Source organism: Vulpes vulpes, chromosome 6 (assembly GCF_048418805.1).
Source record: "Vulpes vulpes isolate BD-2025 chromosome 6, VulVul3, whole genome shotgun sequence".
In the NCBI taxonomy this organism is placed as follows: domain Eukaryota; kingdom Metazoa; phylum Chordata; class Mammalia; order Carnivora; family Canidae; genus Vulpes; species Vulpes vulpes.
In genome coordinates this window covers 70,226,470-70,241,609 of record NC_132785.1, presented here as the reverse complement: position 1 = coordinate 70,241,609, position 15,140 = coordinate 70,226,470, and the positions used below count along the sequence as shown (strand labels likewise).

Here is a 15,140-nt window from a genome sequence, read left to right as displayed (position 1 = left end):
TTATTGCAATAGTTTATATTATTGCAATAGTTTTATATGGCATTCTCTCATGAAATTTGTTTCTTCTTTTTTTTAATAATAAATTTATTTTTTATTGGTGTTCAATTTACCAACATACAGAATAACACCCAGTGCTCATCCCGTCAAGTGCCCCCTTCAGTGCCCATTACCCAGTCACCCCCACCCCCTCCCCTCCTCCCCTTCCATCACCCCTAGAGTTAGGAGTCTTTATGTTCTGTCTCCATTTCTGATATTTCCCACACATTTCTTCTCCCTTCCCTTATATTCCCTTTCACTATTATTTATATTCATTTATATTCCCCAAATGAATGAGAACATACAATGTTTGTCCTTCTCCAATTGACTTACTTCACTCAGCATAATACCCTCCAGTTCCATCCACGTTGAAGCAAATGGTGGGTATTTGTCGTTTCTGATGGCTGAGTAATATTCCATTGCATACATAGACCACATCTTCTTTATCCATTCATCTTTTGATGGGCACAGAGGCTCCTTCCACAGTTTGGCTATTGTGGACATTGCTGCTAGAAACATCGGGGTGCAGGTGTCCCGGCGTTTCATTGCATCTGAATCTTTGGGGTAAATCCCCAACAGTGCAATTGCTGGGTCGTAGGGCAGGTCTATTTTTAACTCTTTGAGGAATCTCCACACAGTTTTCCAGAGTGGCTGCACCAGTTCACATTCCCACCAACAGTGCAGGAGGGTTCCCTTTTCTCCGCATCCTCTCCAACATTTGTAGTTTCCTGCCTTGTTAAGTTTCCCCATTCTCACTGGTATGAGGTGGTATCTCATTGTGGTTTTGATTTGTATTTCCCTAATGGCAAGTGATGCAGAGCATTTTCTCATGTGCATGTTGGCCATGTCTATGTCTTCCTCTGTGAGATTTCTCTTCATGTCTTTTGCCCATTTCATGATTGGATTGTTTGTTTCTTTGCTGTTGAGTTTAAGAAGTTCTTTATAGATCTTGGAAATTAGCCCTTTATCTGATACGTCATTTGCAAATATCTTCTCCCATTCTGTAGGTTGTCTTTGAGTTTTGTTGACTGTATCCTTTGCTGTGCAAAAGCTTCTTATCTTGATGAAGTCCCAATACTTCATTTTTGCTTTTGTTTCTTTTGCCTTCATGGATGTATCTTGCAAGAAGTTACTGTGGCTGAGTTCACAAAGGGTGTTGCCTGTGTTCTCCTCTAGGATTTTGATGGACTCTTGTCTCACATTTAGATCTTTCATCCATTTTGAGTTTATCTTTGTGTATGGTGAAAGAGAGTGGTCTAGTTTCATACTTCTGCATGTGGATGTCCAATTTTCCCAACACCATTTATTGAAGGGACTGTCTTTCTTCCAGTGGATAGTCTTTCCTCCTTTATCGAATATTAGTTGACCATAAAGTTGAGGGTCCACTTCTGGGTTCTCTATTCTGTTCCTTTGATCTATGTGTCTGTTTTTGTGCCAGTACCACACTGTCTTGATGACCACAGCTTTGTAGTACAACCTGAAATCTGGCATTGTGATGCCCCCAGCTATGGTTTTTTTTTTTTTTTTTAATTCCTGTGGCTATTTGGGGTCTTTTCTGATTCCACACAAATCTTAAAAAATAATTTGTTCTAACTCACTGAAGAAAGTGCATGGTATTTTGATAAGGATTGTATTAAACGTGTAAATTGCCCTGGGTTACATTGACATTTTCACAATATTAATTCTGCCAATCCATGAGCAAGGAATATTTTTCCATCTCTTTGTGTCTTCTTCAGTTTCTTTCAGAAGTGTTGTATAGTTTTTAGGGTATAGATCCTTTACCTCTTTGGTTAGGTTTGTTCCTAGGTATCTTATGCTTTTGGGTGCAATTGTAAATGGGATTGACACCTTAATTTCTCTTTCTTCAGTCTCATTGTTAGTGTACAGAAATGCCGTTGATTTCTGAGCATTGATTTTGTATCCTGCCATGCTACCAAATTGCAGTATGAGTTCTAGCAATCTTGGGGTGGAGGCTTTTGGGTTTTCTATGTAGAGTATCATGTCATAGGCGAAGAGGGAGAGTTTGACTTCTTCTTAGCCAATTTGAATGCCTTTAATGTCTTTTTGTTGTCTGATTGCTGAGGCGAGGACTTCCAGTACTATGTTGAATAGCAGTGGTGAGAGTGGACATCCCTGTCGTGTTCCTGATCTTAGGGGAAGGCTCCCAGTGCTTCCCCATTGAGAATGATATTTGCTGTGGGCTTTTCGTAGATGGCTTTTAAGATGTTGAGGAACGTTCCCTCTATCCCTACACTCTGAAGAGTTTTGATCAGGAATGGATACTGTATTTTGTCAAATGCTTTCTCTGCATCTAATGAGAGGATCATATGGTTCTTGGTTTTTCTCTTGCTGATATGATGACTCACATTGATTGTTTTACGAGTTTTGAACCAGACTTGTGTCCCAGGGATAAATCCTACTTGGTCATGGTGAATAATTTTCTTAATGTATTGTTGGATCTTATTGGCTAGTATCTTATTGAGAATTTTTGCATCCATGTTCATCAGGGACATTGGTCTGTAATTTTCCTTTTTGGTAGGGTCTTTGTCTGGTTTTGGAATTAAGGTGATGCTGGCCTCATAGATCAAGTTTGGAAGTGCTCCCTCTCTTTCTATATTTCCAAACAACTTTAGTAGAATAGGTATGCTTTCTTCTTTAAACGTTTGATAGAATTCCCCAGGGAAGCCATCTGGCCCTGGACTTTTGTGTCTTGGGTGGTTTTTGATGTCCTCCCTGGTTATTGGCCTGTTCAGGTTTTCTATTTCTTCCTGTTCGAGTTTTGGTAGTTTGTGGCTTTCCAGGAATGTGTCCATTTCTTCTAGATTGCCTAATATTGGCGTATAGCTGTTCATAATATGTTTTTAAAATCGTTTGTATTTCCTTGGTGTTGGTAGTGATCTCTCCTTTCTCTTTCATGATTTTATTAATTTGAGTCTTCTCTCTCTTCTTTTTAATAAGGCTGGCTAATGGTTTATCTATCTTATTAATTCTTTCAAAGAACCAACTCCTGGTTTTGTTGATCTGTTCCATAGTTCTTCTGGTCTCGATTTCGTTGAGTTTTGCTCGAATCTTAATTAACTCTCTTCTTCTTTTGGGTGTAGGATCTCTTTGCTGTTTTTTCTCCGGCTCCTTTATGTGTAAGGTTGGCTTTTGTATTTGAGTTCTTTCCAGTTTTTGAATGGATGCTTGTATTGCGATGTATTTCCCCCTTTGGACTGCTTTTGCTGCATCCCAAAGATTTTGAATGGTTGTATTTTATTCTCATTAGTTTCCATGAATCTTTTTAATTCTTCCTTTCTTTCCTGGTTGACCCTTTCATCTTTTAGCAGGATGGTCCTTAACCTCCACATGTTTGAAATCCTTCCAAACTTCTTGTTGTGATTTAGTTCTAATTTCAAGGCATTATGGTCTGAGAATATGCAGGGGACGATCCCAATCTTTTGGTATCGGTTCAGACCCGATTTGTGACCCAGTATGTGGTCTATTCTGGAGAAAGTTCCATGTGCACTTGAGAAGAATGTGTATTCAGTTGAGTTTGGATGTAAAGTTCTGTAGATATCTGTGAAATCCATCTGGTCCAGTGTATCGTTTAAAGCTCTCGTTTCTTGGGAGATGTTGTGCTTAGAAGACCTATCTAGTATAGAAAGAGCTAGATTGAAGTCACCAAGTATAAGTGTATTATTATCTAAGTATTTCTTCAGTTTGGTTATTAATTGATTTATATATTTGGCAGCTCACACATTCAGGGCATATATATTGAGGATTGTTAAGTCCTCCTGTTGGATAGATCCTTTAAGTATGATATAGTGTCCCTCTTCATCTCTCACTACAGTCTTAGGGGTAAATTTTAGTTTATCTGATATAAGGATGGCTACCCCTGCTTTCTTTTGAGGACCATTTGAATGGTAAATGGTTCTCCAACCTTTTATTTTCAGGCTGTAGGTGTCCTTCTGTCTAAAATGAGTCTCTTGTAGACAGCAAATAGATGGGTCCTGCTTTTTTATCCAGTCTGAAACCCTGCGCCTTTTGATGGGGTCATTAAGCCCGTTCACGTTCAGAGTTACTATTGAAAGATATGAGTTTAGTTTCATCATGATATCTATTCAGTCCTTGCTTTTGTGGATTGTTCCACTGAACTTCTTCTTAAAGGGGAATTTTAAGAGTCCCCCTTCAAATTTCTTGCAGAGCTGGTTTAGAGGTCACATATTCTTTCAGTTCCTGCCTGTCTTGGAAGCTCTTTATCTCTCCTTCCATTTTGAATGAGAGCCTTGCTGGATAAAGTATTCTTGGTTGCATGTTCTTCTCATTTAGGACCCTGAATATATCCTGCCAGCCCTTTCTGGCCTGCCAGGTCTCTGTGGAGAGGTCTGCTGTTACCCTAATACTCCTCCCCATAAAGGTCAGGGATTTCTTGTCTCTTGCTGCTTTAAGGATCTTCTCTTTATCTTTGGAATTTGCAAGCTTAACTCTTAGATGTCGAGGTATTGAACGGTTTTTATTGATTTTGGGGGGGGGGGGGATCTCTCTGTTTCCTGGACCTGAATGCCTGTTTCCCTTCCCAGATTAGGAAAGTTTTCAGCTATGATTTGTTCAAATACATATTCTGGCCCTCTGTCCCTTTTGGCGCCCTCGGGAACCCCAGTTAAACATAGGTTTTTCTTCCTCAGGCTGTCGTTTATTTCCCTTAATCTATCCTTATGGTCTTTTAATTGTTTGTCTCTTTTTTCCTCAGTTTCCCTCTTTGCCATCAACTTGTATTCTATGTCACTCACTTGTTCTTCCACCTCGTTAACCCTCGTCGTTAGGACTTCTAGTTTGGATTGCATCTCATTCAATTGATTTTTAATTTCTGCCTGATTGGATCTAAATTCTGCAGTCATGAAGTCTCTTGAGTCCTTTATGCTTTTTTCTAGAGCCACCAGGAGCTGTATAATAGTGCTTCTGAATTGGCTTTCTGACACTGAATTGTAATCCAGATTTTGTAACTCTGTGGGAGAGAGGACTGTTTCTGATTCTTTCTTTTGAGGTTAGGTTTTCCTTCTAGTCATTTTGCTCAGTGCAGAGTGGCCAAAAACAAGTTGTATTGGGAAAAGGAGAAAAAGATAGGAGAGAAAGAAGGAAAGAAAAGAGCAAAAGGAAAAAGAAAAAAGGAAGAAAAAAAAAAGAGAAGAAAAAGAGAAAGAAAAAGAAAGGAAAAAAAGGGTGGGGAAGCAAAAAACAAAAACAAAAACAAAAACAAAACAAACCACGGGGGAGTATCCTCTGATTCTGTATACTTTATGTCCCTTGACTTCCCCTGGAATTGGTCCGTCTTGCTGGTCTTCTGGGGGAGGGGCCTGCTGTGCTGATTTTCAGGTGTTAGCACTTGGGGGAGCTGCTCTGCCCCTGCCTGGTGCAGGGCTCAGTGGGGGTTGTTTACCCCGTGGGGCCCCAGGAGGAACAGCCCAAGTGGCGGGGCCAGCTCTACAGCCCTGGAGTCAGCCCCCGCAGTAGCTCCAGGGCTCTCCGTCTGCCGGGCCTGGAGGCTCCGGGGCGGGGCCGCTGATCTGCTCAGCTCGGGGCAGGAGCGTCCTCGCTGTCCTGGGCCCTCCCGGCCTCTGCCTGCCCCGGGGGGAGGCCGGATCCTGGGCTGTGTCCCGGCGCCCTGTGCTCTGGGGCCTGCGCTGTTGGATTCGCGCTCCCGCCCCGCAGCCCCCTCCGCGGAGCCGCCGCCCGAGCCCCTCCGAGCTGCTCCGGGTCCCACCGAGCGCTGCAGCCCTTAGGGAGCTCGGCGCACTCTCCCGGGGCGCAGGTGCCTGTTAGTGTCCCCGGGAGCCCAAGGGCATCCCCGCCCTCCTGGGTCCTGCTCTAACTCCCTGCAGGCCCCTTTCCGCCCGGGAAGGTTGGTGCAGCTCCTGCTCCTCCGGGACGGGGCTCTCCTGTCCTGGGGACACTCGCCCCGGCCTCAGCCCGGCTCCTCACGGGGCCCCTCCCCCTTGGAGGCCTTTTGTTTCTTTATTTCTTTTTCCCCGTCTTCCTACCTTGATAGAAGCGCGAACTCTTCTCACTGTAGCATTCCAGCTGGTCTCTCTTTAAATCTCAGACCGAATTTGTAGATTTTCAGGATGATTTGAAGGTTATCTAGGTAATTTGGTGGGGACAGGTGACTCAGGGACCCTACTCTTCTGCCGTCTTGCCCCTCCTCCCTATGACTTATTTTGACTATAAAATCACCATTTCACATACATATGAAGACACTGGTAATTCTATTAATTTATTCATTTTCAGCACATAAATTGAATCTCAGATTTCCATATTGCTGCTAAAATAGAAAAAAAGTATAACAACATAGATCATACGACAGGATTTATCTGTCTTCAATTTTGGCAGTAAACTGTATTCATTTTAACAACCATGAGGTAGTCCATCTTTTAAGACCCAAAATGCAGTCAATTTATATATAGCATAACAGCTCAGCAGGGGTGTATACCTTTTCATAAACCATCACCAATATTAGAAGGAAATGAAAAAAACTCAATAGGTTTTTAATATAGAATATTAATATATTCTATCATTATATATAATTATACTTAAGATTATATCAATTTTATAGACTTTTAAGAAAATTGCACAAGTCAGGATTAAATGATCCTATCATTTCTCTATGTTTCCTCATCTTTTTATTTATTTATTTTTCATCTTTTTATTTTTATTTTTATTTACAAATGTTCTTGTGGAATTTGGGAATAGTCAAAACCAATTGAAACCATGTTATGCAAGACTTAGTCTTAGGCAAAAGTTAACAATCTCTTTCAAAACTATGAAGATGCTTATATCTGATAAACTGTTCTACAGGAGACAATTATAAAAGCTGAATAAAATGTAACAAAAGAAAACAGAATAAAGTAATATTTGAAGGTACCCAAGAACAACTAAAACAATCAAGATTTGAGGGACCAATGTCTCAGAAGGAAGGAAATCACAGAGAGGTCAATGCACAGAACAGGCCCCATAATGAAGAAGTATCTGGCCTCAAAGGTTGGTCATGCTGAGGTTGAGAACCCCTGAGGTAGGGCCACACTGGAGAATTTTCAAATGTGTTATAAAGCCACAGTTAAGACAATGTAGTATTGCACAAGATTTAAATTTTTAAAAAACAAGGTGGTATTACGCATGAGTGGAACAATAAACCAGTCAAATAGAATGACGAGCCTAGAAAATATGTGTATATATGTATAAGCCAACTGATTTCTGTCAAGGATATTGCTTCTGTGACAAAAGGATGGTCTTTTCAACACACATTTCTGGGACCAATTGGATATCTATATGAAAAACATGAATCTTGACCCTACCTTACACCATATACAAGATTATTTCAAGACAGATTGGGAGCTCCTTGAAGATAACATAGAAGGATATCTACAAGAAATTGAAGTTGGAAAAACTTTTCTAAATAGGACTCAAATCACTGATGTCAAAAGGAAAAGAGTGATAAATTGGACATCATTAAACTTAAGTAATTATTTTCAGCAAGTCACCAAATGGGAAAAGATATTTTCAACATATGTATCTTATAAAAGACTCATATCCAGAAAGTATAAAGAACATCCACAGAAATTTAGAAGACAGACAACCCCGTTTAAGACACAGGCATAAATACTTAAACAGCACTTTATAAAAGAGCACAGCCAATAAACATCAAAATGTACTTTTATGTCATTAGTTATTAAGTAGTCTAAACTGAAATATCTCTACACCAGAATGTCTAACACTGAATAAGCCCTGATAATAACAAGTATTAATGAAGATACTGAGCAACTAGAACTCACATATACTACTACTGTGAATATAGATTGGTTCAACAACTTTGGCAAATGGTTGGCATTTATCTTCTAAAGCTGGACATGTGCATGTTATGCCACTCCACAGTTCTGCTAGGTTTATATTCAATAGAAATGTTTATAGACACATCTACAAAGATACATACAAGCATATTTTTTGTTTCTTGCTTTTTAATTTTTTTAGACTTCATTTTTTAGATTCTCAGCAAAATTGAAAGGAAGGTACAGGGATTTCCCATATGCCATCTGCCCCCTGGTATGTGCATTGTCTCCTCCATTATCAATATCACTTCCTGGAGTGGTACTTTCGTTAATACTTATGAGTCTACACTGACACATCATAATCACCCAAAGTCTCATTTTAGTGTCTTGTTGTACATTCTTTATGTTTGGGCAAATGCAAAATTATGTGTCCATCATTATGGTAGCATATAAAGTATTTTCCCTGCCCTAAAAATTCCTCTGTGCTTCACCTGTTCTCTCTTCCCTTTCACCCAATTCCTGCTAACCAGGGTTGCTTTTACTGACTCCATACCTTTGCCTTTTTTAGAATATCATATGGTTGAAATCATACAGTATGTACCCTTTCCAAATTGTGTTCTTTTACTTAGTAATATTCATCCTATTGCCTTCATTTCTTTGTTACACATCAGTTGACTCTATTTATGAAGGTCTATTTTGGGGCTCACTTACCTGATCCATTGATCTATTTGTCCCTTCTTTCATCAGTACCACACTGTCTTGAATATTGTAGCTGTATAGTAAGTCTTAAAGTCTGGTAGCATCAGTTCTCCAGTTATGTTCTTCCTCTTTAATATTATATTAATATATTTTGTTGGGTATTCTAGATCTTTTTCCTTTCTTCCTAAACTTTAAAGTCAGTTTGTTGCTGTCCATAAAATAACTTGCTAGGATTTTGATTGAGATTGCATTGAATCTATAGATCAAGTTGAGAAGAACTGATATCTTCACAATATTAAATTTTCCCATCCATGAACATAGAATGTTTCTCTATTATTTAGTTCTTATTTTATTTCTTTGATTAAAATTTTATAATTTTCCTCATATAGATCTTATACATGTTTGGTTAGATTTATATCTGAGTACTTCATTTTGAGGGGGTCCCAATGTGAATAGTATTGTTTTTTTTTTTGTTTGTTTTTTTGTGTTTTTTTTTAAAGAATAGAAATTTTATTTTTATTTATTTATTTTTTTAAATTTCTTTTTAATTTATTTATTTATAATAGTCACAGAGAAAGATGAGAGAGAGGCAGAGACATAGGCAGAGGGAGAAGCAGGCTCCATGCACCGGGAGCCCGACGTGGGATTCGATCCCGGGTCTCCAGGATCGCGCCCTGGGCCAAAGGCAGGCGCCAAACCGCTGCGCCACCCAGGGATCCCGAATAGTATTGTTATAAGCATGTTTGTATCTTTATTTGTAATAGCTAAAAGCTTAGAAATAAATAGTTATAAAGTTATTAGGTTTCTTCATCACAGGTCATGTAGGAAATAATAAAATATTAATATTAATCAGAATAATTAATAATTAAACTTAGTTTTGAAATTCCTATCAGTTAATGAAAATGGGATTATAGGAATTATATTATTTAATGATTGGAAACAAATTCTGGGCACTAAATGAAAAGTAATGTGTCACATCATCCTAATATGTATGTAATTTGTGTAATACCATTGTTTTCTACAGTTGTTTTCACTGCAGATGAAAAAGCATAATTCAGATGATCTTCTTTCAAGGGGAAAACAAAAATAAAAGCAAAACTATAGCATAATATTATAGCCAACTATTAAAGGAATAGATGGTTCTCTTTATCAAGATACATTTCTGGTGATTCTAAGTTGATAGCAAAGTAGAAAGAGCTTTGTGTTCTTCCCTATTTTTTTCTTGGAAGTAATGGTCCCATCAAATATCCTGCAAAAAAAATTTCCTGGTCAGGTAATATTGAGAAGTGCTTCTCCGCCCATCCATGTATTGGACATCATAATATATATTAAGCATAATTATGGGCCTTGAAAGTCTTGGAATAATGAAATCAGTGTTCCTATACTGACTCAAATATGGAACCCCTTTTTCTCATAAAACCTAAGGATATCCTATAGGGGAAAATGCACTTTGAGAAATGGTATCTTAGAGAAATAAGTGAACATATGTTGCTTAGATCATCTTCAAATATCATGAGCTGAATAGCACTCAGCCAAAACTGAATGCTGATGAGAGCCTGGAGTAAAGGTATTCATGGCTTACAAATGGCAGGGAAATCGTATCAGGTATGCTGATGAGGATAAGAATAATGTCTATTTTGGAAGTTGAGAGACTTGATTGATTTCCACTCCCAAAGAGAAAGCTTTGCCATCTCTGTAATCTATGAAAGTGTTCCATAAAAGTAACACATGAACAGGGTTATTATTTTACCTTGTAGGGGCCCCAGGGCAGGCTGCCCCAAGATGGGCCATTTCAGCATATTTTCTCAAGTTAAAAGCAATCAAAACCCAGCAGATGCAGGAAAAGCTCTCTGCCTCCTCCATAACTGCCTAACTTTACATTGGAAAAGAGAGCCTATAATAGGAAGAAAGCTATTAATAGAGACTCCCCTTTACCTAAAGAACATCATAATAGGACAAACTTGTTTTTCCCAACATCTCCCCTCTCCCCTCACCTTCTTGGTAATAACCTTCCCTTTCAAATCCTCAGACCCTACTTCTTTCCTTAGCTTATATAAGCTTCATGTTGCCTCATTGTCTTTGGAATTTTGTGTCTAGAGACACACCTATTACATTTGATTTTCTCCTATTATTCTGTCTCCTGTCAATTTGCTTCTAAGTCCACGTAGAAGGACTTTAAGACAAAGGAAGGTCTTCCCCCCAGCATTCTTAAAAGTCTGTTTGGATCTGTTCAAATGAGCAGTTAGGTACCCTGACTTCTGCATATGCTTCATGTCAATCCAGAAATGTAGCAGGTATTATTGGGTAGCAGTTAACTTTGGCAGAACCTCATTCTAAATGTACCCTACTTCCCAAGGTAGTAGATTGTAGATTGAATATTGCAGAACAGGATATGGGGGTTCAGAGAACAATGGACATGCGTTTTTAAAAATTATTTATTTATTTATTTATTCATTCATTCATTCATTCATTCGTTCATGAGAGAGAGAGAGAGAGAGACCGACAGACAGACAGACAGAGACGGAGACAGGCAGAGGAAGAAGCAAGCTCCATGCAGGGAGCCCGATGAGGGACTCGATCCTGGGACTCCAGGATCACACCCTGGGCTGAAGGCAGGCGCTAAACAGCTGAGCTACCCAGGGATCCCCAGACATGCATTTTCGTTAAGAAAAAGAGTCCTCTGTATTTTGGTTTTGATTCGGGATGAAATGAACGTATTCAGTGTAAATATAGCATATGTATTATCTACTTAACCAAGTCGTTTCTTACATTTTTCATTGATACTCCTCTGAAAACAATTTTTCAGAATAGCCTTTCTACTTTTCAGTTATACTCCAACCCTTGAATGAAATCAGACAGAAAACAATGATATGCAACAAAGACTCTAAAATGAGCAGAGAATGCATTGTAGTTCTCTCATTAAAACTATAAGCCACTGTTGGACTTCCCAGGTTTGTAAACCACTGACTGATACTAATTTTTCATCGGCTTATTCTTGCCTGCAGGCAGATACCAACTGTGTAACATTTGATTACTTTGATGACCTTTTTCATTCTTTTCCCATTGAGAGGTTGAATTATTGTGAAGAAAATCTAATCTTTCATGTAAAGGTCAAAAATGCTTCATTCTGACTATAATTTATTTTCAACAAGGTGAAAGAGCTGTCTTTCATCATTGACACTGTAATAAGTGTGTGTGTGTGTGTGTGTGTGTGTGTGTGTATATATATATATATATTTTTTTTACCTCTACCAACTCACAACTGTAAACTGTGTTTCTGCAATCTTGACTTAGTGTCTGTGGTTCCATTTAAATGTTAACAAGTAGTTTCTAACTTGGATGTCCCCGTGGCAATGAAGGCTGATCAGTGTCTCATTTTGTTGGAAAAGGCATCTATATAAAACATTATTGATAACATGCATTGCTTTCTTCAAATAACACCATTTTCTTGTCTTTTTCCCCCCTTTGTTCTGCATCTTTGCCTGCTTTTTGCTCTTACAACTTCATGCTTCAGTCTCCTGTGAGTCCTGGCTTCGAGGTAGGTACTGGCTCTACCTGACAATAGAGATACGCTTCACCATCTTTTTACAAACCAGCAGGTTGACGTCAGGCAATTATTAGTATTGACTCCATGAGAACAATCAGGTCAGAATTTAGCTCAGAATCCAACCTATTGAGTCTATGAAACTGGAAAGACAGGTTGAGAATGGAACAGGACACAATCCACACACGCTTTACCCGGTAGCGTGATAACTGAAATGCACGCATACTGGAATTGTATCCTGAAGCCAGGTACCACAGAGCCATGCAAAGGAGGCCACCATCCCAAAACACATACACACACACACACACACACCCCACAAGTTTTAGTTGGCATGGTAAAGCATACATCAAGGACTGCCTGAAGATGAATATAACTTTTTTTTAAGAAGGGAGCTTTTAATCCTTAATGTATTATCACAGTCTATTTAGCTATTTTTTTAAAGGATGGTATGCAAGTGGATATATCAAGGTCTCAGTCCAAGAAGAAATTATATTTAGAAAATTCAAAAATTTCCTTCCTAGGCGTTTTATTAAGCCCCCCTCCAAAACTGGTCTTTATTTATCTTAAGCAACTGATAGCCTAGATATGGAGGAAAGGCATTTAGATCAAGTGTTAAAGCACAGTATACAGTGGTGCTTTTATTATGATAACTTGTTCTGACCAATTGACTTGTTAATATTTAGTTTTCCTCATTTCCATACTTCTGGCAAATTGAGAATTGACATATTGTTACTTTTCTTCATGAGACTATAAATTGCAAATACCATTATTAGTGTCCATTTTTAGATGGTCTTGTTAAAATAACTCTAACAAAGGAAGCTAATGAAAACATAACCAGAACATGTTCTAGGTTAAATAAAATTGAGAAGTCAAGATATCTTGATTCATAAGATATAAAATGAAGAAATCTACTTCAATAATAGTAAATTTCTGTGTTTGGAAAAATCATCCCAGTTCAAAATGTGCCCTACTTAGAAAAGTCCAGGGCAAAAGCTAGGTAAATGTTGGTTTTTTTTTTTATTCTTGCAAATTTAAATTTTGTCATTTAAATGCCGTCCAGACATGATTTGAAATGGGAATTAGTAACTTTCTCTTTAGATTGTCCTTCGGGAATGAAGCCAAAGAAGAACGGGAAGCATTTTTAACTTCCTTCTCCTACATTGCAATCAGGAACAGATTATCTAAGGGACTGAGGGGGATCATCAACTTTTCTGTGAAAGTTGTACAACCACCAGGCCTTCACAGGATGGCTCTTGATACAAATAAGATGCATTTTCTTCTGCACAAGCTGTTGTTCTTGAACTTGTTTATATACAATTTTTTTTAAAGATAGTAGACTTTTTGTCTTTATAGCTGTCTTGGAAGAAAATGATGTATAAAATTTGACCAATATATTAATGACAGAATTGTAAGTTGCAGAATTGTTATAGAAACCTGATCACGGTTCCATGTTCATGTCTTGGTCAGTTAACACTTTTAGGTTTGGACTGCAGAAGCATACAGAATTACATAAATTCTCTGTCCTTATGGAGCTTGCATAAATGGCCAGTGTATAAACAAATAGATATAGTATATATGTCTTTGTAAAAGTATCCTGGTATTATACTGCAAGGATATATATTAACTTTCCTAATCTCTTCTACTGATTAGGTTTTCATTTTTTTAAAACATAGCCTCAATTTCTGTGCCTCAGTACTATTTCTTTATTGGAAGATAAACAGCTTTTCATATATTTTTTGGCCATTTGTATTTCGCCTGTGGTCAATTGCTTATCTTTTTTTCTGTTGAGTTACTTATTGGCTGTTTAGAATCTTTATATATGATTAATCCTCTGTTAATCTATGATGAAAGTTTATTTTCAGTTTTATGTGTGCTTTTGAAATCTTTTCCCACACTGCTACTTTGACAGACAGAAGACATATTTTCACTCATTTTCTTACTATTGATAGCCTGTTGAAAATTAATCAATACAGCCAGATTAAACATTATACTCTTGCAAATGACTGAGGAGAATGTTTTTTACCCCAGAGTAAAGGAGCTGAGGTCAAAGTAGAAAATGAAGCAGAATTTAAGACAGTGATGTCCTTTGCAACCACAGAATATAATTGATGATACTTTTTTTTAAGTCAGTTAGGTCTTATGGGATTTTTAAAATTTAAGAACTTTACTAAAGTTTTAAAATTATTTTTAAATGTCTTTCAGGAAGCATTTACTATTGGAGCTTTGAGGTTAAACGGCTCTACAGAAAATTTGTTTTTGGTGGAATTAAATGCTCCTAGTCTAGTCTTTTTGGTAATTCCTAATATTCAGACTGCCTAATAGTAGGAAATAAATTGCTCATTCCAAAAGTTTTCCCTGTGTTTGACTGTTTTATATCCTCACTTTTTGCATTCTTTAGTTTTTATGAAAGTTAGACAATATTCAGTTTAACTCATTATTAAGGGTGCATATTTTCTAAATAATAATTTGCCACAAACTGCTATTACTTTCATAACATTTACTGACTCACATTTAATTACACAAGCATTGCATTAAAAAGAACTGTTGCTTGCATACTTTCCTAGAAAAATCTCCCCCCATGACTCATTCAGTTAGTTTTTGTTCACTAAAAATATATATATATATATATATATATATATATATATATATATATGGAGAAAAGAGAATACCAGTATTGCATTATCTATCTGTTACTGGATATGATTCTGATATGTTTTATAATAATCAAGATAGATTCTTTTCAAATGAGCAAACGATGAAAAAAAAAGCTATTTCTAATCCTGAATGAAACTATGATGATATTTCTAACCAAATAAATATTTTCCAGGATATTTTCCAAAGTAGCAAAGTCTATCTAGAAATAGAGACTTTAATTGTTATTACTCTTGTGTTCTGGGGTTCCAGGAATCTTAGTGATTCATCTGAATTAAAAAGTCATTTTTCCATGTAAATATGCACCATAACATCCATGCAGTACATTTGCCAGATATTGCAAGATTTCTTTTGATGATTGTGTAAACTATTTCTCCAGATTCTGACCTGGGTAGTGTACACATTCA

The 15,140-nt window shown here is 37.5% G+C and overlaps 1 protein-coding gene across 3 annotated transcripts in view; it reads left to right on the top strand.

The window, feature by feature from the left end:
• Positions 1-15,140, top strand: part of PRKD1 (protein kinase D1) — a 319,748-nt gene that overhangs the window by 237,503 nt on the left and 67,105 nt on the right. For 2 of the 3 annotated variants that reach the window (XM_026007650.2, XM_072761305.1), the window contains one exon: positions 12,052-12,075. The exons of the other annotated variant lie outside the window; for it this stretch is intronic. In XM_026007650.2, the coding sequence (XP_025863435.2) occupies positions 12,052-12,075 (24 nt within the window). The remainder of the gene's footprint in view (positions 1-12,051; positions 12,076-15,140) is intronic. 3 annotated transcript variants of the gene reach the window in all.